The sequence below is a fragment of the Neopsephotus bourkii genome, unplaced genomic scaffold (genome assembly GCF_033783945.1).
Source record: "Neopsephotus bourkii isolate Nb327-2 ecotype Australia unplaced genomic scaffold, CSIRO-AGI_Nbou_v1 NB_1250, whole genome shotgun sequence".
In the NCBI taxonomy this organism is placed as follows: domain Eukaryota; kingdom Metazoa; phylum Chordata; class Aves; order Psittaciformes; family Psittacidae; genus Neopsephotus; species Neopsephotus bourkii.
Window position 1 is genome coordinate 5379991 of NW_026901735.1, and position 26912 is coordinate 5406902.

Sequence of the window (26912 nt, forward strand, 5' to 3'; positions counted from 1 at the left end):
ACATCATGGTTGAAGAGTTTGTTGAATTTGGGCCTCTGGATCTGTTTATGCATCGGAAAAGTGAAGTTCTGACCACTCCTTGGAAGTTCAAAGTTGCCAAACAACTTGCGAGCGCACTGAGCTACTTGGTAAGAAACCTCTCGAGAGAAGCATTGCCTGTAGCTGCTACAACCTGATGCTACCAGGGTTCCACGTGCATTAGTAACTAAGGAATTTACTTTCTCAAGTGGGACTGTACAATGTATGGGATATTCCTTTTGTAATCATACTGTTGCTTTAAGTAAGGAGAAAGAGCCTCAGAGGAGGTTGTGAGCTCCTTTTTATCAGCAGGCCATGTGCCTGCAGTGATGCTCTTTGTGGAAAAGGGAATATTATGGTGCCTAAAAGTGAACAGTATGTTTCCCTATTCCCCCTTTCCCTGTTTTTCTCTAGGATACTTTCTTCCAAGCTGTATTTTTATGTTTTTCACTGCTCCCCCGTGTTGTGGGTATGTCAGAACACTTGCAGAGCATTGAGAACTGTGCTCACTGTTCTTTTCCTTCCTTCCCGCAGGAGGATAAGGATTTGGTACATGGAAATGTGTGTACTAAGAACATCCTATTGGCAAGAGAGGGAATTGACACTGAATATGGTCCCTTCATAAAGCTGAGTGATCCAGGAATACCAGTAACTGTGCTGACCAGACAAGGTATGGTACAGGAACTGAATTGCTTTCTTTGGTGGGGAAGGGGAAAGGAAGAGCCTAGAGAATCCCAGCCTGGTTTGTGTTGGAAGGGAGCTTAAAGCTCATCCAGTTCCAACCCCTTCCATGGGCAGGGACCCCTTCCACTGGAGCAGCTTGCTCCAAGCCCCTGTGTCCAACCTGGCCTTGAGCACTGCCAGGGATGGGGCAGCCACAGCTTCTCTGGGCACCCTGTGCCAGCGCCTCAGCACCCTCACTTTTTCCTTACAGTATATCTATACCATTTATACCAGCTGGAACTGGCTCTAGTGTAGAAGCAGCCAGCTTTCACGAATCTGAACAGTAAATAAGTGAAAGAATGTTGCTGATGGTGGGTGCTTGTTTTACTCCTTTCTCTTAAAGTCACGTTAAGTCAAGTGAGATAATGCAGAAGGAATCTCAGTTGCTGGATGGCTCAAGGCACGAGCTTGTAAAATGCACAGGAACACCCTTCAGGGAACAGGGGTTTGGGAATGAAGATTTCCCTGGAGGTGGACAAATAGTGCAGCTTCAGTTTAGCTTAGTGAAGTGGGTGTTAGACCAGAATAAGTGAGTTAGAAGGCTGTTATTGAGCCCCTCGATACTAACTCCAGACCGCACTGATTCTGTGCTTGATCTCAGAGTGCGTCGAGCGAATCCCCTGGATTGCACCCGAATGTGTTGAAGACTCCAAAAATCTGAGTGTTGCAGCAGATAAGTGGAGCTTTGGTACAACACTGTGGGAAATCTGCTATAATGGAGAAGTCCCACTGAAAGACAAGACGTTAGCAGAGGTAAAACTGTGTACATAACCCTTACCTTCACATCTCCGATACAGCCTCTTTGGTGCTGCAGTTCCCATACCCAGCTTTCCTTGCAGGAAACCAGCTCAGCTGGACTTGGTAAGGGGCTGGTCTGTGTCAACTGCCATAGGTTGCAGCAGGAATTCTTGTCCTTGCTGTAGAAATTGCTCATTATTGCTTCAGCCTGACCTTGTTGAGCATTCTCAGTTAAACAGAACTGGTGCTGCTCTCACATTTGCCCTTTCCTAACCACTGTGTCCAGTTACAAAGGGATGGAGGTTCTGCTTACAAGCCGTTTAGGTGGTTCTGTTCTTGCTTGTGTCTTTTGGACGTTGGTTCAGAACTAGTCTCCCATGGGACACCATTATTCACTCTGAAATCTAAAAGACATTCAGTAAGCCTCGTGCTGCCTCCCTGCTGCAGTGTCTGTGCAGCACTGCTGGAGTCCCTCAGCACATGTTCCAAACATGCTTGAAGTGTTGCTGTGTTGGGAAGGGGATGGAGCAAAGCAGCTGCTGCTCCTCTGAAGGAAATGACTGAGTCCTTGAGGCACTACAGGAGGTGGCTGAAAGGAACTGGCTGCCCTGGGTGCAGTCCCCTTCCTGCACGGGGAAGGCAGAGCTTAGGAAAGTCCATCCTCATCCCATCTGCCCCGAAGCTGGTACCTTCTCAGGGGCTGTGAAGAGCAGCCAGTGCCGTGGTGTTTCCCTGGTGATCACTTCCACTCAGCCATTTATCCCAGTGCATAAATAACGTGGCAAACCTGGAGGAAAAATCACCTCAGAGGGTTGTAGAACCTTCACGTGTTGGAAGTGGTTCCTCCAAAACTACACCAGATTCAGCACAGTACTAATTCTCTGTGGGTAGGAGATGGTTTAGAGTTACTGCTGAAGAGGATGAGGTCCTTGTCATAAGAAGCCCACTGTGAATTAAGGACCCAGTGGTCACGTTTTCTGCTGTAGAACACGGGTGTATTAAGTTAAAAGCTCCAATTCAAGCGGGACTTTCCCTTTGCACCTTACAGAAGGAGAGGTTCTACGAGGGGCATTTTGTGTTGGCAACACCATCGTGCAAGGAGCTGGCTGACCTGATGAAGCAGTGCATGAACTATGACCCCCATCAGAGACCCTTCTTCAGAGCAATCATGAGAGACATCAACAAGCTGGAGGAACAAAGTAAGGCCTTGCCTTCGGGCCACAGGAGGGAGGGATAAGGGTGGCTGCTGTATTTGGCCAAGGCAGGACCCTCCAGGGGCACTCTCCCATGTGTCTGGTTGTATCGATGCCCTCAGTGTGGTGTCCCTGCAGAAATGGAGCTAACCCTTTCTGCAGATGAGTGCAAGTGGGATGTGTTTAATTCATGCAGTTGTGTTGGTGTTACTGCTGGCTCATTTGGGGGTCCATATTTCATACAACAGCCTTATTTCCAGTCTCTGAGCTCCATGAGACTTCGACAGGGCTCAGACAGCTCTGATTCCTGCTGAAGGACCTGCTGCTGAAGGTCCTACAAAGCAGCTAGCAGTCAGTCAATAAAGGGCATAATTTTGCCTCCTGTATCTAGTTATGTAGAATCATGGAAGCTGAGTAACTACTAGAGGGTGGGAAGTATACCAAGGGAAGGCGGGATGTCTGGAAGGAGACCCAGCAAGCAACCCACAAGGCTGAGGGCGAAGATGAGCAAGTGCCAGACTGGGATGTACGAGTGGAAGGAACTCCCTGTCAAACAGGAGGCAGGATCTCAGTAAGGGGAGTTGTGACAGCAGGGATGGACACACTAAGAACAGCTCAGTGGCAGTGAGCAAGGATGCCCTGAGGTGTCCAAGATGTCCTGGCAGGAATCTGTCTGACCTGAGACCTTTTTCCCACCCTTAGATCCTGACATTGTCTCAGAGAAGAAGCCCTTTACAGAGGTGGATCCCACTGTCTTTGAGAAGAGGTTCTTGAAAAGAATCCGTGATTTGGGAGAGGTAAGAGGGATGTCAGGAGCAGAACACGGATACGTGTGTGTACACAGCTGTGTGTGCTTCCTGTGTCACAGCAGGAAGGTGGGAGTCATAAACACCCAAAATAGCCCGTCAGTAACAGCGTGGTTAGCAAGGGCTGTGTTAAATAACACTCTTCCTTCTTTCACAATCAGGGCCACTTTGGCAAGGTGGAACTTTGCAGGTATGACCCAGAAGGTGACAATACAGGGGAGCAAGTGGCAGTTAAATCCCTGAAGCCAGAGAGTGGAGGGAATCACATCGCTGATCTCAAGAAGGAAATAGAGATCTTGAGGAATCTTTATCACGAGAACATTGTCAAATATAAGGGAATTTGCACAGAGGATGGTAAGTCTTCACGGTGAATATTAGAAGTGCACACTAAAAGGGTTGTCCTTTAAAAATGAAGCGTTTTAAAAAGTAGAACATCCTTAGTTCAGTCTTAGGGGTTTGGGTCATTTTCTTTATGGAAAAAGCAGCAATTTACCATAGAATCCCAGCCTGGTTTGGGTTGAAGGGACCTTAAAGCTCCTCCAGCCCCAACCCCTGCCACGGGCAGGGACCCCTTCCACTGGAGCAGCTTGCTCCAAGCCCCTGTGTCCAACCTGGCCTTGAACACTGCCAGGGATGGGGCAGCCGCAGCTTCTCTGGGCAACCTCTTCCAATGCCCCCCAAGGCTTATCTCTGAAGCCTTGCTCCTGCCCATGTCTGTGCTGGGCAAGCCTGGATGTGAGCAACAGGGTCAGTGTTCTCATGAAACCCATACAAAACTGAGCACCTGGGCAGGGTGATGGGGTCTGTTCAGGAGTGAGCTGACCACTGCAGCTGGGTCATCACCCCTTAAACCCAGAGGTCAGTGCTGGAAGCACCCAGTATTCATAGAAGAGAGCTCGCTTGTTCTATACTTTTGCTTTTCAGTAGTGATTGTTCTAAGCCAGTATTACAAGTTCAGTAACTGTCCTGCTTGAATAGATTCTTTACTGGGTTGTGCAGGGACTGTCACTGGGATTTAGCCCATAGTGTGGCCATGCTCACATGAAACCATTACAAATGCTGCCAGTTAATGGTGTGAGAAGGGTGATGTTAAACCCTCGCTCTGTTGTTAGGTGGAAGTGGGATTAAACTCATCATGGAATTTCTTCCTTCTGGGAGCCTGAAGGAGTACCTGCCACGGAACAAGAACAAAATCAACCTCAAACAGCTTCTCCGCTACGCGGTTCAGATCTGCAGGGTGAGCCTGGCACCAGAGCCTTCGGGCAGCTCTTCTGCTTGTGCAGTTTGATGTGTAATGGAATAGAGGGAAGGGGAGGAGGGCCTTGCCTAGCGAACCTTTCTCCTTCCTTTGTCCCAAGGGCCTGGATCCTGAAGCAGTCCCTCCTGTGCTTCAGGTGCTAGGGAAGGATCACCAGGTCCCCTCCCCTGAGAGCTTGTGATAAGAAGATGGGTTTGTGGTTAGTGGTGGGCTGGGCACTGAGAAGCGTTGGCACAAGCTGCCAGTTCTGGCCGCACACAAAGAGCTGCTGCTGCCAAGGAGAAGGTGGAGAAAGCGGTGTGAGTTGGAGCAAGTGGTGTAAAAGGTTTTCTTCTCCCAGGGAATGGATTACCTGGGCTCCCGTCAGTACGTGCACCGTGACCTGGCAGCAAGAAACGTCCTTGTTGAAAGCGAGAACCGGGTGAAGATTGGGGACTTCGGGCTCACCAAAGCCATCGAGACAGACAAGGAGTACTACACAGTCAAAGACGACCTCGACAGCCCTGTCTTCTGGTAGTAACTCATAACTCCTGTCCTTTAAGCAGAGTGGGCAGTGCAGTAACTCATCTGCTCCTGCAGGCTTTGGCTTTTAGGTGTCCTGAAGGGTTTTGTGGTTTTGGTAAGAGACTGAAATATCCAACAGAGCAAGGAAAGTAAATGAAGGTCCCATATCAGAGGAAGGAGAAGGCACCTGGTAGACTACACTTCCTTACCTACTCTGTGCCATTTATTTCTTCCTCCACTTAAAACCTTAATTCCCATGATTTAGTCTCTTTTAGTTTCACAGTGACTCGCTGTGTAACACTTGTCCCTCATTTACTACTTCTGTGGCATCTCAAGCCCTATGGACACATTAGTTTATGTGCAAGGACTCTCCAAATGCAGAACACGTCTCTTTAGTTCACTTTAAATGCAGATGGGTGGTGCAGGTGTGAGATTTGTGTGGCTCTGGATGAAGATCAACACTGTTGTGCTGTGTCCACAGGTATGCCCCAGAATGCTTGCTTCAGAGCAAGTTCTACATCGCCTCGGATGTCTGGTCATTTGGGGTGACACTGTACGAGCTGCTTACCTACTGTGACTCGGAGTCCAGCCCCATGGCAGTAAGTGGATGGGAAGGAAATGGCTGTGCAAGTAGCTTTAATCAGATACAGAATCATGGAATAGTCAGGGTTGGAAAGGACCTTGAGATCATCCAGTTCCAACCCCCTGCCATGAGCAGGGACACCTCCCACTAAACCAGGGCTCTGTCCATATATATGATGTATAATATATATATTTTTGGGAACAAGAAGTGGATGAATCTCTGATGAAAGCAGCCCTTATGGTTGTCTTTCACTAAAGAGCCTGTACAGAGGCAAGTTGTGACTGCACATCCTGCTGAGGAAGCTCTACGTAAGTGTTGCTATTTCCTATTGCGAGTATCTGGTGCGTGCTGTCTCTACACTGAGCACCCACCGTTCGTTTTTGCTTTGGGATGCAAAGCCCACCTTAATGCCAAGCTGGGCGCCCTGCATCGGTGCGGGCTGGGGGATGTGGGGCTGACGCAGCTCTTTCCACAGGAGTTCCTGAAAATGATCGGCCCCACGCAGGGGCAGATGACGGTGGCGCGGCTGGTGCGGGTCTTGCACGAGGAGAAGCGTTTGCCACGGCCACCCAGCTGCCCGGAGGAGGTAATGGCTGCACCCATGTGTTTGTTGTATTGGTGCCCGCCCTTCAGCACCAAATAGCACCAGATCCTGGTAGGAAAACCTGCTAAAAAGGCATTTCTGGGGTTTTTCTGGTACCGGTGTTCCCAAGTTTGGGACATCCCTTCAGAGGGGTGAAGGACTTTGCTTAGTGTCTGGATTCATGTAAAATGCATTCAGAATCCTTCTGATTTTTGCAATATGCATTTCCTGGGTGTGCAGACCCCAGACTGAGCACCACCATGGTTCAGGCTGTCAGCACTACCGCTGCATCAGTTGCTTGTGCTGTCAAACATACACCTTTACTTCAACAAAGAGCCCCCCACTAATAGCATGTATTAATTCTGACTGCAATCCAAGGCGTGTTTCTGTCACTGTTCATTCCTCAGCAGTGAGAATCTGCTCCATTACAGTTACTGGAAAAAACAAATCAGATCCCAGCCTGGTTTGTGCTGAAGGGACCTTAAAGCTCACCCAGCTCCAACCCCTGCCACGGGCAGGGACCCCTTCCACTGGAACAGCTTGCTCCAAGCCCCTGTGTCCAACCTGGCCTTTTAATCCTATCTGTTGCCTTTTTAACATCTTTGGGGAAAATGTTTGTTCCCAAAAGCTTTGTCCAGGTGACAAAGCCATGTCCAGGGTTAGGAACTTAGATTCATTTGAACCAGAGAACCACAGAGTGATTTGGGTTGGGATGCTTCACTCCTCCTTTATAAACGCCTCTCGTTGTCGTTAGGTGGACCAGCTGATGAGGAAGTGCTGGATCTTCAAGCACGACGAACGGACGACCTTCCACAATCTGATCCAAGGGTTTGAAACCATTATGAGTAAAATGTAATTCATTGTTTTGTATATCCTGTCAGTACCTTCAATGTGCGTCAACACAGAAATGCCCAAAACCTTTGTTTTTTTTATAACTACTGTAATTTGTACTCTGACTGTGCTAATGTGGTTTAAAGGAGCCTTTTTCCACTAGTTTTCCTTTTGAATTTTAGTCAACAGTTGGATCAAGTGAATTAAAAGGTATGGCAGAAACAATAGCTTCAACTCTTCTTGCTGCTGTTAGTGCGAGGCAGTTTTAGCTTTAGCCCATTCTGGTCTTGCCACAGTGTGAACTACCACGATGTCTAAAAACGTTCCGTGTGTGCTACCTGTGGCATTGCAGCAAGTCTGCTGGGCACGTAAGAGCTGAACCACGCAAGAGGATTTAATGCAGTACGTTAGTTTTCATGGGGTTTGAGGTTTTAAAACAAGTTTGCCAAACAGCCTTCATGTGCACTTCAGTTTTCATCACAGAAACCCAAATCTAGCATAAAAATCCCGAGAAGACAAAGGAATGTGCTGGTCTGACCCGGTCTGCAGTTCTGAGCAATTCACACAGTGGAAACACAGCTGCTTGACTGTGGTGATGGTCCAAAAAGCAACCCCCAAAAGCACGGCTCCACATGTAGAGCATCCCATTTCAGTGACAAACCCCATTTCTGGATGAATGCAGTTGCTTTTCCCCTCCCACATGACCCATTTGTACCTGCTGAAGTCTCCACTGGTTATGTAGCCATTAAACCTACAAAGGCTTTGCAGCTGGCACCACAGGTGAGCTCTAGCACTGTGAACTTCATTACCACGTACTTTGGGAATGGACAAGAATAGGAATCCATGTACAGACTGCAGGGGAGAGCTCCCCTACCCATGAGGAATTAGCTAAAAGCAAGGACTGAGCATCTCGGATGAGGAGCAGAAGACCTGGAGCCTTTCTGTGACCAGCAGTTTTGGGCAGTGGTTTCTTTGGCCAGCATGTTCTATCAGTCATTGCTGCTGATCTTCTCTAAAGCCCTTCGTTTGGCCTGAGGTGGTGACTGGCCTTTGGTTAGGTTGGCTTCTGGACTCAAACCATGCTCATGGCAGGATGAAGGAACCAAAGGGAAGCCAGCGGGGCCGGACTGGGACCACCACCACCACTGTAGTGTCAGGACCAGGCTGAGCGTTGAACCCAGCAGCAGGTGAAGTGTGGAATGGTGCCTGGCTCGGAGAAGCCACCAGGCTTCAAGGAACAGTGCTTGAAGGGGAAACCTTTTGCTGCCCTGTGGTCTAGAGCCTGGGCCATCATGTTTGAAAATGCTTTGAAGAGAGAGTTCTGGCCATACAGAAAGATGTCTTTATATATATATACATATATATATATAATTGTAATTATGAGCTGCAAGGAGGTCAGATTTATTTTTACAGTATTACCTGTTTTTTCTGTATGTACGTCCCTTATGGCCTGATTTCAATCTGTCAGCGCTTTGTTACTCTTTATACAAACAAATCCAATGAATAAACTTTCTTTTTCTCCACGTGCCCAGCTTTTTAAATCAGAAATCAAAGACAGGTTTTTAAATGTAACGTCACTTCCCTGGGGATCACAGAATCCCAGGATTTGGCTTGGAAGGGACCTTAAAGACTGGTGAGTTCCAGCCCCCCCCCGAACCTTCCACTGGAAGCTGCTCAAAGGTCTCAGCTCAGTCTCCCCTCGGGCAGGTTCAAGCCATTCCCCTTGGCCTGGCCGTACAGGCCCTTGTCCCAAGCCCCTCTCCAAGGGTTTCTTGTTGGCCCCTTTAGGTGTTAAAAGGCCAAAATAAGATTTTCCGTTGGCATCAGAACGTGCTGACTTCCAAAAACCCTTTCCCCACATTAAGTGGTTACTTTAAAGGTAGGCCAGAGCTGCTTTCCTCCCACAGAAATCCACTTTAACTGTGTACCAACAATTTATTTCCATTGAGAAGCACAGTAAGTTGAAAAAGCTGCATATACAAACAGTGGGAACAAACCAGTACAAGTGCATTGATCAACACCGGCTGTAGAACCCCAGGAACACCCCTGGAACCTGCACTGCTGGGTGCTGGGCATCCAGCACAGCTGCTGAGAGGTTTCTGGGGGGGAAGTGACCTTAAAGCTCCTCCAGCTCTAACCCCTACCACAGGCAGGGACTCCTTCCACTGGAGCAGCTTGCTCCAAGCCCCTGTGTCCAACCTGGCCTTGAACCAAGTATAAACTAAATCTATGTTCAATATGCATCCCAATCATGTTACAAAGCTTAAAAGGCAGAAGTTAAGACCTTTTTGTTGCTTTCTGTGTATCACAAATATGGCTTCAGTTTAACCTACAGCAAGATTAAGAAGGACCTGGGCTGTGGTCTCAGTGCTCAGTGATTTGAGTCCAAATGGATCTGCAGCAGGATTCCAGGGCCGTCACAGAGCATTGGCTCATAACTGATCTGTCAAAAACATTGACTTCAAAAGTAAGGAGTTCTGAGTCTTCAGCTACAAGGATGAACAGCAGCAAAGAGACACTCTGCTCTAAGCTGCTCAATGGATAAGCTAAAACTACAAAGTCTTTAACTATAAAAAGAAAAGACGGACATACTCAAGCTGGGGAGATGGGCAGAGGCAGCCTGGCTCCTGGACGCTGTGGTTCACAGTGCATGGGTGCAAGGCTGTACTGCACCCCTGCGACAGGTGAGTGAGTAAATACTGTTTCCTCTAGTTGGAACTACTACATGCAAAAGGTAGTACGTATGGAGTGAAAGCCAGAGCCAGGCTGCTCTGCGCTAGCAGGCTTTGGAGCACAGCGAGTTTCAAAAGGTAAGAATGCTTGGCAAAATGAATAAATACAGTGAGGAGCAGGAAGGCAGGATTAACCCATCATCTGAGGGGTAGGGCCGTGTTGCTTCTGCTCCAGCTGAAGCATCCAGAGCCAGAAGAAGCCACAAAAAGGACAAGAGGCAGTTGATTTTGTCCCCTCTCAGTTACCTGCCTTACCCACTGAGGGAGGCCAGTGCTTCACCGTATGTACCCCTTTACACAGCTGCATTCACAGCCTACAAATGACTTACCCAAGGAAAAGCTGCGGGTGGATTCTTGGCTTAAAGCAGCTAAAGGAACTGCATGGCCCAAGTATCACCTATCCCAGCTGGCTTTCCTCTTGCAAGGCAGCACACAGTGTAGCATCTTACTTTAAACAAACATTTATTGAAAACATCACAGAGGCTCTGGTAATACATTTGGTATATCTCCATTCCAGGATTAAGAGGAAATATAGTAAAAATTTAAAGGCTGTAAATGCAGAACTCTTAATCCTGGAAAAAGTAAGACTGAAAAAAACCCCACATTCTCAGTTAAAAAAATAAGAAAAAGTTACTATCAAGACTTCATCTTTCAGCTCCCTCGGGTCCGAGGAGAAGAGGAAGGCTCAGCGATCCCTCCTCAGGACTTGTATTGCTTTCAGCTGGGAAGCTCCCCACACTCACCCAGTTCCTCAGTGCTGTCAGCCTCAGCCCACTGTGGCTGGCCGTGGCAGATGACAAAGGAGGCTCCATCCCCTCCCTTCAGAAGGCAAGTCTGCCTCCCGAGGCCCGGCTCACCTCGTCGCCATACGTACCGCTTCCTCGGCAGCGCGCCCGGCACAGAGGGTGCTCCTCTGGGGATACTTCTAACCCACACAGAAAGAAGAATTACTTGTCTGAAGTTAAGGCAGCAATAAATAGCAGAGGTACGAGACCCTGCCCTCACACCCTGGGGCAGGAGTGGCCGTGGCGGTGTCAATAGACGCGCTTCTTCTTCAGCGAGGATTCAGCGTAACGCGCTGCGGAGCCCTGAGTCTGCTGGGCAAGGTACTCCACGGGGCTGGGCTCGGGGGGGGACAGCAGGTACGAGGAGCCTCGCTTCTCACTTCTCGCTGGAGCCACCTGAGGCCAAGGAAAACAAGTGACACATGAGCCTGAGCAAAGGGCATCAATAAATAACGCTCCAGCCTGGGAATTATCAAGGACCCGGAGCCAGGAGCTGACTCCAAAGGCCCGACTCCTTCGGCGTGAAGGTCCGGCTATACACAGCTCATGAGTCAGTGTTTGTGCCCTTTCCCTAGCAAAACCCAATGGTAAATGCACTGGTGCCCCACTGGACATGCATTTTTGTGAGGGCAAAGGGCTGGCTGGGGCAGGCAGCCCTGCTCCACAGTGTGTGTTTGAAAAGCAGATGTGTAAAACAGCTGTGCTGATCATCACCCTGCTGCTCCAGGCATCACCATCCCTTCATGTAAGGCACCAGCGGGCCACCTTTCATCCCTGTTTCTCTCAGAGAGCTGAAAGGGTTAAACTGCTATCACAGCCAGTCAGGCGCTGCAGGGCTTGCTTTCCAGCCAGCCGGAGTGGGTGTGCGGTGTGGATTAAGGGTAACCATGTGCCACTTGCAGACATGAGCTTACACGTGGTACCGATGTGAAAGAGAGCAGGAATGGTTCTTTAATCAAAGCTTCAATTAAAATGCCTGCCTCTGCTACACAGGAAGCACAGAGGGTCCCAGAGCAGGGTTTCTGGTGAGGGTGGAGGGAACCTAATGGTGCCCCACTGCCAAGTGCTCCTTAGGGTACACAAGGCTCAGATTCAGGGCCCCATGGGATCCATCAGAGCAGGCTGTTGCACCATGCACACACCTACAGCACTAGAAGTTGCACATCCACATTAGAGCCTACCACCCTGATCAAGGGCTTACTCACTTCACAGAATCACACAATCCCAGCCTGGTTTGGGTTGGAAGGGACCTTGCAGCTCCTCCAACCCCTGCCATGGGCAGGGACCCCTTCCACTGGAGCAGCTTGCTCCAAGCCCCTGTGTCCAACCTGGCCTTGAGCACTGCCAGGGATGGGGCAGCCACAGCTTCTCTGGGCACCCTGTGCCACTTCCCTTTCCCCCTGTGTCATTCATTTAATTACCAAATGGCTTGAGCAGTCACTTGGACACCACTGAACATCTGCCCCATAGCAATCAATCACCTGAACCTGAGCTCACCACGACCTGCTCAGCCCTGCTGCGTGTCCCGGCTGGAAGTGTGGCTCCTATCAGAAGCTGTAGGATTCTGGTTCATGCTGGTGTAAGAATTTTATGGACCTTAACACATTTCCCAAGCTGGGATGCTATTTCCTTAATCAAAGGAGCAGCTGAGCTGACCAAATGTCCCTGAGCCAAACCCTTCCTAGAAGCATCCCTTGCTAGTTCACAGTCACAAATCAAATTACCCTCTGCTAAGTCCAAGTTCATTTTAGGATGCACTTGTCATTATCATAAATAGACCCTGCTTAAGGAGAGACTTCACCCTCCTCCCATCCTCTCTCCTGCACTTCTAAGAGCCATGGGGGTGTCACACATGCACTGTGACCCTCCACGTGTCCTGGCTCACGTGGCAGAGTGCAGCATCACCACCACATGCTTCATACAGCCTCCAACCATGCTCCTTCTCACCTCCAAACCCCAGCCCACAGCAGCAGGGGGAAAACAGGCTGTAGGGTTAAAGCAAGCACATGCACATGTGAGCACACACTGAACTGACACTGAGCCTCATGGGGACCAGCCTGTGTGCCCCCTGCACTGGGATTTACCTCCTGATTCCAGGAATGATTCTGTGTTTCACTGTGCCAAGGGACCAGCCGCTCTCCTGCCTTCTATGGCATCTGGCATCCAGACAACCTCCTGAGCAACTGCTCAGCATCACCTCCACACTCAAACCTTCCTGAACTGAAGGGTTCAGTTAGCTCAAAGCACAGACCCCCTCCTTCTCCTGTCACAATTCCACTCATTTCCAGTCATATCAGAGATGCTGGGAACCTGAAAGCTCTTTCTGCTGCACACAGCAAGAGATTTCACAGCCCATGGCAACGTGTTCAAGCCTTGACCATCTTTAAGCCAAAACCAGCTCTGGGCAGGCCTTGTCTCCTGTCTAGGAACCATGGATTGCTACAGCTGTGTGCTCCTAAACCTCCTTCAAAACCCAGGAATCTCATGCCAAGTCTGAGATGTGAGCTTCTGAATGCCAGAACATCATGTGCTGAATCCAGCTACTAACCCCTATGCGCCAAAGGGATTTACTGTCACGACAGAGCCAGGCAGGAGGCTGGGCCCCTGAGCTCTCCCTGCTGCGATTGCTGCTTCAGCCTCTTGGTGTGCCCAGACACGGTGCAGAGGGCCACGAGCTGCCTCTGAGGCTGGAAAGCCAGGTCAGTGTCATCAGAGAGATCATCACAGGTCTCATGGCTGGGGCTGGATCACACAGGCAGCAGCCTGTTGGGCATACCTACCTGCAGCCACTCCAAACCAGATGATCATCCAGCTCCTAAGGGCTCTCCCATCCAGGAGCAATGTGATTTACTTACAGCATGGGGTATGAATTCCTCAGCACTTCTGAAGCACTCAGGAAATGAGGAGTCCTTTGTTCAGACTGAATAAAGCTTTAATCCCCACTGTCTCACCCTGTGTTAAACCAGCCTCCTGTTAGTCCAGACTACAGCCTCCTGTAATCTGGTCCTCACTGCTTCCATTGCATCTCCCCATCCCTCCTGCATCTTTTATTGATGAAAACTAAGGGTCTACAATGTGCTACAGACAAAAAAGCAGCTTCACTCAATGAGTTTGGCTGAAGTCTGTTATGATTTCAAATGAAAGACATTTTAAAATGGTATTCCTCCCAAGATCCAGTTAAGAGTATTACAGAGTGGAGGCTGTTGGTAACCTAGACACTGCCTTGACTTGCTATACTTCACTTCAGAGGTTTTATCCCAGTGGCACTCATTGCAAACCATCTGCATGCAAGGCAAAAAGAATCATCTAAACCCAGTATGAACTACCTCCTCCTTTTTCACTTCCTAATGTGCCTCCTTCAAGGCATTTTTGCACATCCACCCCCACAGACCATAGAATCCTAGAGTGCTTTGGGTTGCGAGAGACCTTAAAGACCATCTAGTTCCTATCCTTATGCCAAGGACAGGGACACCTTCCACTAGACCATCCCTGCAAGACATTTGCTCAGTAACACCTTGCCTTTCTTTGCTGTGGGGTTTGGTGTTTGTGGGCAGTGCAGAGCACTGATCTCCAGGGTGCTGGAGGGCTCCAAGAGGCCCTGGCGCTGGCACACTCTGCCCAACCACTGCTTTAATATATCACATCCACCAGGAACTGCGTGTGATCCTGAGCCACTCGGGATCCTGAGGAGCATGGATGCAGTGGAAAAGCTCTGCCTTGGCTTGTCGTGGGTCCAAAGTCCACTCGGTGGCAGCACAAGACAAACCAGCAGCACCTCCACCAGGAGCTGCATCTGCAGCAGCTCTGCCCCATCTCTCCTCTCACCTTATTTAATGGGGTTTGTGGAGGAAGCTGCAAGCTGCCCGGCTGGTATGATCCCTGGGCTCCACTGTAAAGTGTAGGCATGACCTGCAAGCAGGGACTGTAGGCTGGGTAAGATCCACCTGTAGAATCCTAAATGCAGAACGGGATCCACGACCATCCAGAAGGTGAAAGAGAAAAGGTTTAAGAATTCATTTTTACTTGGTATAATAATGAGCACTCAGCAGGTATGAAAACATCTGAGTCACACTCAGTTGCTAAAAGGAGCGTGTAGTTCACAGCAGCGCAGGCATGCAGCGATTTAGGGAGCAAAATCATGAATTTGGGGATGGTTCACACAATTCTTTAATAAATCAGTGTGCTTCTCATTAGTCACAGACACCTTGGGCCACGTAATGGCCTTGGTGAGAACAATCCTGCAGCCACTCACTGGGAACTAACATTATGGTGTGCTCTATCCTGGTAGGAGTATTTTAATACACTCCTGACCTCTAACAGGTAATTGGATTGTGGGATTTCAGAGAGGGATATTCCTGGCAGGTACAATTGGAAGCGTGAGTATAAATCCTGGAGGAAACTGTGCAGGGCTGCCCTGCAGAAGGTGACCATGACCATGCAGTGCCATCGACCCCACACTCTCCAGCCCCTTATTCCTCCAGTACCAACGGCAGCAGCAGCCACTGTCAACAACCAAAGCATGTGTTCAGAGTCCAAAAGCAGCCTTGCAGCTGATGGGTGAAACAGCCAATGGAGACAGGAAGAAAACAGAATCATTTCTCACCTCAGAGGCTTCATTTTCAAATTCATCAACTCTTGCCTGGGTAGGGTTATATGCCTGAGCATAATGCTGATACCACTGCTGAACAGCCTCCTATAAAGGAGGAGAAAACCTCTTCCCATTAGCTGTCTACTAAGATGACTTTAAATGAAATCAATTCCAATGGCCTTGCAGGACATGAGAAAGAATAAAAGGCAAAGCTCTCCAAGAAGCATCAGAACATGCTTAACACCAGGGATAATGCTCAAACCAAACATTTAAACTACATAAGTGCTTAGAAGATAGATGAGGCATCACTGCTTTGGCAGCAGACACAAGTACAACGCAGTTTCTGTCACGTGGAAGGAACAGGCAGTACAAAAATGCAGCTGAGTGGTGACTGTGGCACCTCTGCACCTCAGAGACATCCTTTGAGTCCTTCATGTTACTAAAGATAACATTAATAACATTTATACTACAATACTACTGATTTTTGGGGATAGTATTTAAGGATTTGGGGTTAGGAACTACCTCTAGGAAACATCAAAATATATTTAAAGCCAATAATCAGATTTAAACAAACTACTGAAGACTACGATAGTGCTTACATGAAACACAAAGCACAATGGCTCATAGGACATACCTCGTGCTTCTCTAACCCACAACTGTCACCAGATCTGTCACCAGACATACACCAGGTCTGATCTGATGAGAAGATGGGTCTGGCCCCTGGCACAGCTCCCTGCTGCAGTGAACCTCTCCTCATCAGGCTGAGACCCTCCTAATACAAAACAACCCCTGTTCCCATCCACGGGCCCACTCTCCAACCCCCAGACCCAATGACTCCCATGGGAACCCTGCTCCACCTCAGGAGTTTGGGAGAAACACAGCTTTCTGCCAGCAGCTTGTTTCTGCCTCTCTACCACGGGAGGAGAGAGCAGGGCAGGAGGAGACATAGAGCAGAGCCAGGCTGGGTGCCTCAGCACAGATTTTATACAGATCACTATGATCCTGCTCTCCTATCTGATTTGTATATAACTGTATTTCTACACAGACCAGTGATAACGAAGCTATGGAAATGGTATTTCAGTGTCCCAATGTCTGAGAAACCCAGCTACTTGCTCGCAGTGCTGCAACACCCCCCCAGCCAAGGGGCAGCCCTCCACACCAACAGCCATGCTCTGATCACCAAACAGGGTATATAACGCAGTGAAGCCAGCTGGCTGAGAGTGCAGAAATTCCCCAGGCTATACAGGAACTTCTGGTAGACAGAACACACTCTTCTCTGGCATCCAGCCAAAGTTCAGGAAGACTTTAGGAAGAGAAAAACTTTGTGCTTCGGAAGACAAACAAAAGCCAAGCCAAAAGTTCTAAGTCATTTTTTAGCCAACTGCGATGAATTCAGGCTCTCAAGAAGCAATCTGTCTATGGTTATGATACTGAAGCAGGGAATATATTCAGGCTTTTTTCGACTGGCATTAGGTGTACTTTGTGCTAAATCTGTTCTGCACACTGAAAGAGAGAAATTATCAGTGAGGAAGAGCGACAAGGTTCAAGCTGAGCAAGAGCGTGGGCTCTGGTTGTAGGAAAGCCTAAGAACTGCTCAAGAGTGGTTGATGATATCGGGCAATGTTGCTTAACTGCATGCAGGGCTATCACACCACATGTGTGCCAAGAAATGCACTGAAAGTACACAGAGAAAAACAAGAAGTGCATTAACAGTACACAGAGAAAAACAGTGAGCAGCTCAGGGAGGGCTCTCTGAGCAGCTCTCTGCCAAAAATCCTGCTACCAGAGCTCCCAGTGACAAACCAAGCTTCAGGAGGCAGCATCAAACCAACTCACCTGTGTGTATTCCCCATGCTGCTGAGAGTAGTTCAAATAGTTTTCCATTGCATGTTGTGATGTAGTTCCCTGAGACACAGCAGCATCCACGAGGTTGTTTGAAAGCCCAGTCTGCTGTGGTGGACTAGAGGCTTTGCTGGCAATTGCTGTTTGTAACACAAAGAATACATGGTTTGTATAAACTGTTTAGCAACGTGCTGGGATTAAACCAGAGTTTTGCTACTTCACATTAGGTTGTGCCCAAAATTAATCGGTGCTACTAATAACTGAAAGGCTTTCTAAAAACTTGGCTACATCACTAAATGCATTAACACTGAAAATTTACCCAAATGAAATAACTATGAGGGTAGATTACACTGAGGTTTTCAGACAAACAAGATTTCCTTAAAGAGAAATGTGGTTGCTGGAATGATCTGCAAACAGAATAACCAGTTACCACGCTTTGGTCAAGGAAACTTGCAACTAAACCCACTAAATGTTTGCTTACCTGGAAGACATATACCAGGCAACACACTTGCCAAGTTCAAGTAGGGGTTGGTACTAAGACGGATTTCCTTTGGTGGGTCTCCTAGTAGTGAAGTCTGTTTTTTCAAGGGAGTCTGCAAAACAATTGGGCAGGTCCCTGCATTAGAGTCACACCCCATCTGTCAGATGTAAGGAAGATTCTGAAATACCCTTGCCCTAAGAAATGTAACAGGAAAACTGAAAATAAACAGTGGGGACAGTTATCTGACACGCTGCCTGGGCTTTTTTCTGGTCAAATAATTTTGGAGGCACGTTTTTCTTTAGACTGCAAGTTATTAAAGGATATTCAAACAAACAAACAAAAGAAAACCTTTTATACTCAAGCAAAGGAATACTAATGACCATAATGACTCCAGATGCAGGGAGTTAGCATTAAGAACATGGCCAAGACAAAAGCAACTCTTCTCACCCAGAGGACACTTCATCAGGGACTATAGCGATACGACGAGGGGCAATGGGTTTCACACTGAAACAGGGAAGATTCAGGCTAGATCCTAGGCAGAAGCTCTTCCCTGTGAGGGTGCTGAGGCGCTGGCACAGGGTGCCCAGAGAAGCTGTGGCTGCCCCATCCCTGGCAGTGTTCAAGGCCAGGTTGGACACAGGGGCTTGGAGCAAGCTGCTCCAGTGGAAGGGGTCCCTGCCCGTGGCAGGGGTTGGAACTGGATGAGCTTTAAGCTCCCTTCCAACACAAACCAGGCTGAATTTCCACGAAAAATGAACCCTGGAGAGATGATCCTGTATGTGATCTGCTATTGTAACTCATCTTACTGATCATTTATAAGCCCATACTTAATTACTTTATGTTAAAACAAACACCAGCAGTAAGAATGAAGTAGCTATAGCAGTTATATAGCTTGTCTGCAATACTTAGCTCATGGATGTTTATGCAGTATTCTACTCTATATCTGTTCATTTTTTCAAAGCCCATTAAGGAAAAACCCCTCATTATTTTAATGAATTAATACTGCTTTAAGTAAAATAGTATTCATCAACAACAAAGACAGTGAGGCCAGTTTTTAAACACAAAGAACTTCAACAGAGTGCTGATATCCTTCACCTGGATGCAAAAGCAGGCGTTTCAGTGTGACCCTTCACTATCAGCACACACTGTGCTTGTCAAGGAAGGGAGTTTTGCAAACTGGACCTTCTGTCTATTGATGCAGAAAAGAAACAATTACAACATCTACTAGGATTTAAAAAAAATAACTTTCTCTAATAAACAATAGTCATAGAAATAAATGAATTATCTCAACTTCCAATGGTTTCTTTCCTTTTAACTAAACAAAATGCTGAGATAAAACTGACTTTGTATGTGTATACACAAACACCCTGCATATTTCATCTATGTGTATCACCCATGTGTATCTATATATATGGGTGTATATATATAAAATGCAAAGTGCCCTTTCTGAAGCAGGACCAAAGCTATCCAAGCTGTCTAACCAAGGCAGACACCATTACTGTATATCATCTAATCAATTTGGGTGCTTCAGAGAAGTATGTAAGGAAAAAGATCTGATCTGAATGAAGATCATGTTTCCTCCTAAATGTCAAAGTATTTATGTATGTTATATAAAAAAGTAAATTTGCTAATGACAGGAAAAAGCCTCTTAGAAAAACAGACCATTCTGGTTCGACTTAAATCCCATCCCATCATCCTCCCTTTGCTGCCTATAAGGGAATAAACATTAGAACTGATGTAGACTAAGTATGTCAGCTATGGCTAAGAGGGGATGGATTAAAAGGGGAAAATTTACATACACGTATGTATATATACATATATATATATACACACATATATAAATAGACATCACCTGGAAACCCAAAGGCCTTCCATACCACCACAACTGCTCCTGATCCGTCATGAAATTCAAACACAAGTTCAATTTTCAGACTATAAGAGAGACATTGCCCTCAAGGTAATTTCATCATCAAATGCTATGAGGGATACACATGGGAAAACCCCCTCCAGCATTGTAAAGATTCTTTTGTTAATTCATTTGGACCACCAAAGAGCATTATTGTTCTCTCCCTATTATTTGTAACTGAAATGACCTTAAAACGTCTCATGAATGATCCTGTGATCTAGCTGATTTTATAGTGAAGAGCTACCCCAAGCAGTTGCAGTTAACTCTTCAGCTTGTGAAAACCAGAGAGAGAAAATCCAAACACAAGTTAAAACCAGGCAATATTTGTGTTCAATGCTCCTTACCCCCAAATTTGCATCAGTACTTTTTAGTTGGTTTTGTTGTTTGGCATGGCCAGCCCTCAAAGCTCCCGCAGAAAGATTTGTTAGGGTCTGATGATAGGGCTGTGATCCCGAGACAACCGCTTCAGTAGGCGCTGGTTTATCTGGAGCATTATTTTGCCCTGGCATAGCTTGTCCAACAATGTGCTGATTCGGGAAGAATGGCAGCATGCCCATCCCTGCTGTTGCTGCTGCTGTTGGAATTGGAGTCAGATTAGATGCTGTGGTCAACCATAAATGGAGAAACTGTTCTGTCTGACAAGATTTATCAGTACATTTTGTTTGTGGGGTTTACTAAGTGATGAGAAAAACATTGGGAGATCTGGTTTACAGCTGTCCCAGCACACTGCATTCTGATGATAGCTTTTATTCTCTTCCCATCAGGAGCAAACAACTCTATTTAATACAACAGAAGAAAACTCGGACTTTCCTAAATATGCACTATGACAGTAAGTTACTTAAGTGTTTCCTGTCGCTTTTAAAGAACCTGTGAACAACATCATAGAGGATCCTGCATTGGAATAGAGGGGGAAAGCTCCACCCCAACTCGCATTAGTAAAATTAATTTGACAAACAAAAGAGCTAGAAACTATTCCCCAGAATTGAAATCCAGACATTCAGCGTTGGTTTCCTCCCCATCCTGACCTCTGAAAGCTGTTCCTTGCTTCTGGTTACTAGCATTACTCAGCCCACATGTAGAACTGCAAGAATGTGTGGCTCTCAGTGGGGGAAACAACAAAAGATGCACTCAGCAGTATTCACAACTGATCTTTCCTCATAAAAACTGAGGGCACCCCTGGCACAGGAATTTCCGTTCAAAACCGACATCCATCACAGACTGGATGTTAAAGCTCTATTGCTTAATGAAAAGAATGCAAACGCCCCCCCCCACACACTATTTGTGGTGCCTCTTCAGCTACTCAGACTTATCTACTTTGAAACAGTAACCCCCCATATTGTAGTCCTACATACAAACACATTCCAAGAGTACTAGAAATTATAGTAACTGAATATTTAACAACCTGTAAATGTTCAACCAGTGCCACAGTGTACTTCTCCTTCCCTGACAAAGAGATGAGAGAAGCCAGGCAACAAGGCAAGGTATTTCAAGTTTGCTTCCTGCTCAAACCAGCAGGTTACAGTTGTTTATATAGACATAAAACTTGTTACTTTGCTTAACTACACAGCTATAAACTGTGTTATTGCCCAGTTCCCTGCCTACCTCACTGGATAAGGTTCAAACATACTATTGCTTCTGCTACAGAAGGGGAAAGTAAGGTGCATCACTTCAAGCTGAGCATTTCTACTGATAGGAAAGAAAATGTCATTTACACTTCAGAGCTTCTGCACGGGTTCCCAGGCCTGAACTCACTGATGGCATTACCCCTAGTCCCAGCACTGTCTGTAGGAGCATTGTTGGAGGTTCTCCCAGCAAACCCGGTTTCTATAAGGAAGAACAGAAAACTCTGTCAATGATTAAAACAATCTATCTTAGCTGTTTCTGACAACTCACATTCAGTTAATCCTTTCAGATACACTAAACTCTTAAATTATATGAAAACCATTATTTATTTGAGCAGTTATAAGGATGCCCGAAGAAGTTGAAGGGATGACCTTACACTATTAGCCTGAATGTTTTCTATCTTCATCAGCTGCTGCTGCGGCAGTGGTATCTGAGCAGGGCTCTGCAGCAGTAAGTTAGAGGCACTCCCCAGAAGTGAACTCTGGAATTATTAAAAGAAGTGTTAGTTGGCACTCATGGGAAACAGTATATTCTGGAAACATTCTCAGGTGATACTACTTAAAGAAGTTTAAATTAGTTTCTGGGTTCATGCAGCAAAGGAAAATAGCTGTTTCTTCCTTTGCCTCATTCATAGAAAGTTGTTTCAAGCTCTTTTAACTTCCCTTCCTATTAACCCTTTTTTCATAACCACAACCATGCTTTCTGATGGCTTTTAAAGGATCAAGTATACTCCAAATACAATCCAGACTGTGTCCAACCCAACAGGGAAAAGTGAATTCGTTTGAAGGCTCTGCAGACAGACTAGATAGGGGAGTTACCTACAGTGCCAGTAAGAAAGACGAGACACAGGGACTTCAGGGATTATGAGCTCTATGAATAAAGGCTTCATTGTTTGTTAACATTTGCATTGTACCTTGCACTGCAATTCTAATACCTAATCCTCACCAAACACCTATACACCTTACAGGACCCAGCTGTAACTGGCAGGGACTCTGAGCCCTTGCTTTACAGTTACCAAACAGTACATTTGCTTTCAAAGAGAAATACCCAGGTATGTTTTCCCCCCTTTTTAGTGGCAACCATCTATACGAAATTCTATTCCAGAACCATAAAACAGCTTATAAATCACGGTGCCTGCAAATTGCTAAGTCTATAAAATATCAATACTTTTCATTCAAAGCATTCTGGATCAGTTTGTCACCAAAACTGAGCCACTCCATCACCAACTTGGGGTACCACGTTCAGACTCTGCTACTGGTATATTCAGCATTATGTGCTCTGGATCACAAAACCATGTTATGATTCATGCTAGCTGAATATGGGCCTAAAACTGTCCTTCTGGCAGCAGCTCGTGAGCATGATTTGCCAGGCAAAATATAGGCTGCTCTACCAACCTTTTTGTACAGCAGTACAAGAATAGATCCATGGGGCACTGACTGTGTCAAATCATGACAAATATAGCTCCCTTCATTTTTTTGAGGTCTCCTACAGAGAAAAGATCACCAAAAGCAGGTAATGAAGATGGAACCCCAAAGGGCAGCTCTCCCAATGCATGGCTTTCCAGATTTTGCAGCCTCCTGCTAAAACCTCACAAATATTTTCAAGTCTAGGTTGTGTCTCTGTGTGGTAGGGTCAAATTCCCTAGGGAAAACCCCTCTATGCCTAGAATATGGTCTCCTGGACTCAGAAATGTGCAATTTAAAGCAAAAAGTGCCATATCTAGATTAGTTACATATTTTGTCTTGGTGATTTCCAGCAGAAATCATCCAGGGCTGTTTAGCATCACCAAGACCAATGGTTGTTCCTTCTGAACTTGGTTATGGAAACAAAGAAAATGTGTTAGTTCAACTGCAAACCTTGCAGAAATACAAGAGTGGAGAATCAGTTTGGTTGGGATCCTCAAAAGAAAGCCTCTGGATTAATAAAGATTTAATAAACTGCCTGATGACTGAGGAAAACACATCATTGAGAACGTTTAAAATGCATTACCTTGGCTCATGATATTGTAACTAAGAGAAATTAAATGAAGTTGAAAGTCATGCTACCTCCAGAGTTGAAAACCCATTTGTTCAAATTCCCCTCTGTTGAACCTTTTTTCCTACATTATTTTATAATGGTCTGGCATAATCATCCTAAAAATATTGCTTCTTTTCATCGTATTACTTTACAAACCCTTGAATAGAAATTAGCAAAACCAAGATATACAGGAAGCTGAATCAGTGTGTGACTGGGGAAGTGGGGAGAGTGTCAAGCCAGGACACTGCTGTTGCTCTATCTTGTGACAATATTGAATTTCAAGGCAATAAAAAGTGACCTGGTTCTCTGGCTTTAAAGAATAGTCTAAAAGAAGTCACTGAATAACAGAAAAACGTGCCTACTGGAAACAACTGGCATAATCAAATCACTGTCCATAAAATTCAGGCTATTAGACCAGGTTTGGAGTGAATTACATGACAGGAAGCTCCCAGGAAGAGAGCTAGCCTCTAAAGAGAAAACACTAAGTTGCTTGGCTGCAGCACTTAAAAGACACTGGATCATCATCAATCACACTGTTAACTGTGTAAACCACGCCTGTCTCCAGCTGTGATTAGAAAACATTCACATTGCCTTCCAAGGAAGCATAAGGCTCTCTGAGGCTGAAGAGAGAGCAGCAGTGACTAAATATAACAATTGAAAATGTCATTGAAATGGAGTACCAGCAAAAAGAGATGGATCCTTTTTCACAGTACAGGACAAAAGCAACTCATCTGATGGGGCAAAATTAAGTGGTGTTTATTCAAAATGAATATATTCACCTACCAGTTTGGGGCAGAAAAAAAAAAGCAAAGCTAAACAGAATTACCATAGGAGCAGCTCTGCATTTTAATTTGGTCTTTTTTAAGCTTAATAAGTTGGTGTTTGCCAAAAGAACAGCAGAAATAACAACTAATAAACTTTCAGAAGAAGAAAGAAGGTTCAAGAAAACCTTTCAGAAATTCCACTGTCCATCTGGAATTACAGATACTCTGAGAACACTTTAAACATAACCTTAGGGGTTTTTTTTTACTAAGAAGTAACTTCAGCAAATCACTGGTTTTTAGGGCATATACAGCACATTTTGGTCCCTGCAAGCTTCAAAGTGAAGATAATGATGCTAAGCTTATTACCTGAGTGAGATAAAACAATAAAGTCTCCATAGGAAGTGTGTATGAGCAGCTCAAGAGAAATGGAGGTGCCATGCTCCTTAAACTCCAATTTAAAGAGGATTTTTTGCCAGTAATGGCAAGTTGTCTCTACATCAGCAGGTGGTAGCAAATCAAAAGCTCAGTTAAGGTAAAATAACTCACTTGGGGATAGCAAGCACAGTCTGCTCATACATCCCCCATAGGCAACTCCTAATAGAGTGCTTAAAGGCATCTTTAACATGAACATTTGATTTTAGTTGTAATTTCTTGAAACCCTGCATATATTTTTCATGCTGAGATCTCTGCAAACATCTACTGGGTAAAAGTTACTTTCTCACATACCTGATGAACTTTATTCAGCTGCAAAAAAGGTGGCCCGACTGCTGAATTTATAAGGTGAGGTAAACCTGCAGATGCTCCAAGAACTGCTTGAGAAACACAAGAAGTTGCAGAGTTTTGCAAGTCAGGCAAGTACAAATCTTTGTAAGAGTTATTATGTGTTTTCTAGATTTGGTTTCCATGATATTGGTCAGTGTACTAAAGGTCACTAAAATGAAACCTTTCAATACATGCAGCTTTGATCTGATTTGAGAGATCAAATATATACCCTCAAGGAGCTCCTCTAAAGCTGACAGTTTCACTCCAAGAAGCAGAATGCCTGCCGTTGATTGCAAGAGCACAGCTTTATCTAAAGTGCTTTGAATGGTCAGCATTAGCTAAAGTGTTTCTTGACTGGTCACTTCACACACCATTTCTGTGTATTTGCTGTCAGTGGATTATGTCACAAACTCTTAGCTGTTCCCTACCTGACTCTTGAAATTATCTGTTCCTAATACTTACACTATTTGAAATGCGATAAGATTGCTTTTTATGTGTTCACATCCACCCTAATGAGAAGACAGAGAAATGTTTTTGACCTTTGTAAAGGTTGGACTTGATGATCTTAAAGGTCTTTTCCAACCCAGCTCATTCTGTGATTCTGTGAAACGCTGTGTACAACTATGGTAGCATCCAAGTGAATAAAGACTTAAGACTGGCAACAGGAGAAACACTCAGGCTGCAAGATTCGGATCTAGAATCAGCCTTAAACTTACCACTTTAATGATGTCTGCAAAAGACATTTCATTTTAAACATATTTCTAATACAAACCTTCTGAGACCACAGTGTTAATGCAAGGACATTTTTAGGTAACACCTAAACACAATAGGGTAGTAACTGACCTCATGCCTTCACATTCATAAAATGTGGAAGACACAGACACTGAAACAGGGCCTGCACAGACTGTAAAACAGCATTCCTGCTTCCCTCCTTTGCTGAAAGCCTTGTGTCACCAAGAACAAAGTTTCTCTTTTTACCTCTGCTGTTTTAAAGTCACTTACCAGGTTTAACAGCATGTCCACGCAACTGGGGCTGCAGCAGCATTTGCAACATTGCTGGGTTATTAAAACTTTTCATAATCTGCACTGGATTTGGCTCTGGAAGCAAGCCCTTCCTGTTGTTCCTCATCTCCAATTAAGAGAGATACAAAGATGTTAGAATCAGGAGAAAACAAAGAATACATTTAAATACCTCAAATTTGTGTGATGATGGTATACACATCTCATTGTACACAGAACATCTCCTTCCCTGTTTCCTGCTCCTTTCCCTCCAATGCAGCACCTAACAAACTCTTCCCCCCAAGCTTAAAGCACATTATTTTTCCTGAGACACATTTCTTTTCTTCCCCTTAAACCATGACAGAGTTATCAATAAAGAGAAATATGAAAGGCACTGTTAACATGAACACCACATATTACAATAGCGCCACTCATCTCTTACAAAGATGTGGGCTAAAGCTAGCTGAAGTAATGAAACTGTTCTGCTTCTGCATCTAAGACAGCTTCATGTCACACTTATCACACCCAATTTCCTAGGAAATAATTTGGTAAGATGTGTGGCTGTAAAAAGCTTTCTTCTTTATCGAGCATGAAATTAAACTATTCTTCCTACCCTGAAATTTATGTTAAAATGGACAAATTCTTGCCCCTCTCTTTTAAAACGAGTTTTAGCTTCTCAAGTGATTCCACTTCCAGTTACTTCTGGTTTGAACTGGAACAATTTCTCTTACAGATAATTAAGTTTATTAACAGCTATCTAAGTGTAACTTTATGAAATCTTATGGCCGTATTTTACCCTTCTTTTTCCTTTATGGCCGTGCTTTGCCTAGGAAGGAGACTGAACTGGGCTGACTAGCTACACATAAAGGCTCGTGCTGCCAAAAGCTTGGCTCCTTTTCCTGCTGCAAAGGCAGCCTGCCCACCTCAGGCTGCTCAAGGTGTATCAAACTCATGCTGAAAACAGATTTACCAGTCTCTTACCATCCTTTGTGCTGCTATAAGTGCTGCCAACGTGCTTCTGCCTGGGGCTCCAGGAGCGCAGTAGGACACCTGCACTCTCTTCCCTTTGACAGTCATTCCATCGGTGAGTTCTTGTACCTTCTCAGCCTGCTCTGCAGTTTCATACTCCACCACTGCAAAGTCACCGATGTTACTGTCTTCATCCTGAGCAAACTGA

The 26912-nt window shown here is 45.7% G+C and overlaps 2 protein-coding genes across 12 annotated transcripts in view; one reads left to right on the forward strand and one right to left on the reverse strand.

The window, feature by feature from the left end:
* The window catches only part of JAK1 (Janus kinase 1), a 62468-nt gene extending 54867 nt beyond the window's left edge, over positions 1–7601 (forward strand). For 2 of the 4 annotated variants that reach the window (XM_061364923.1, XM_061364924.1), the window contains exons 15-26: positions 1–128; positions 553–688; positions 1343–1494; positions 2528–2678; positions 3375–3469; positions 3640–3832; positions 4591–4715; positions 5077–5249; positions 5722–5839; positions 6299–6409; positions 7161–7258; positions 7420–7601. In XM_061364923.1, coding sequence (XP_061220907.1) covers positions 1–128; positions 553–688; positions 1343–1494; positions 2528–2678; positions 3375–3469; positions 3640–3832; positions 4591–4715; positions 5077–5249; positions 5722–5839; positions 6299–6409; positions 7161–7258; positions 7420–7444 — 1505 coding nt within the window. In that variant the 3' untranslated portion in view covers positions 7445–7601. Of the gene's footprint in view, positions 129–552; positions 689–1342; positions 1495–2527; positions 2679–3374; positions 3470–3639; positions 3833–4590; positions 4716–5076; positions 5250–5721; positions 5840–6298; positions 6410–7160; positions 7329–7419 lie in introns of those variants that run through there. The other 2 variants (XM_061364926.1, XM_061364925.1) reach the window with 1 other exon arrangement.
* Positions 7602–10414: 2813 nt separating this feature from the next.
* Positions 10415–26912, reverse strand: part of RAVER2 (ribonucleoprotein, PTB binding 2) — a 36954-nt gene continuing 20456 nt past the window's right edge. The window contains exons 4-14 of one of the 8 annotated variants that reach the window (XM_061364935.1): positions 26717–26908; positions 25739–25865; positions 24701–24786; positions 21571–21675; positions 21284–21395; positions 19916–20145; positions 17666–17777; positions 17179–17324; positions 15358–15447; positions 14580–14708; positions 10415–11150 (exon numbers count right to left, since the gene is read on the reverse strand). In XM_061364935.1, coding sequence (XP_061220919.1) covers positions 11004–11150; positions 14580–14708; positions 15358–15447; positions 17179–17324; positions 17666–17777; positions 19916–20145; positions 21284–21395; positions 21571–21675; positions 24701–24786; positions 25739–25865; positions 26717–26908 — 1476 coding nt within the window. In that variant the 3' untranslated portion in view covers positions 10415–11003. The remainder of the gene's footprint in view (positions 11151–14579; positions 14709–15357; positions 15448–17178; positions 17325–17665; positions 17778–19915; positions 20146–21283; positions 21396–21570; positions 21676–24700; positions 24787–25738; positions 25866–26716; positions 26909–26912) is intronic. The other 7 variants (XM_061364929.1, XM_061364927.1, XM_061364928.1 and 4 more) reach the window with 7 other exon arrangements.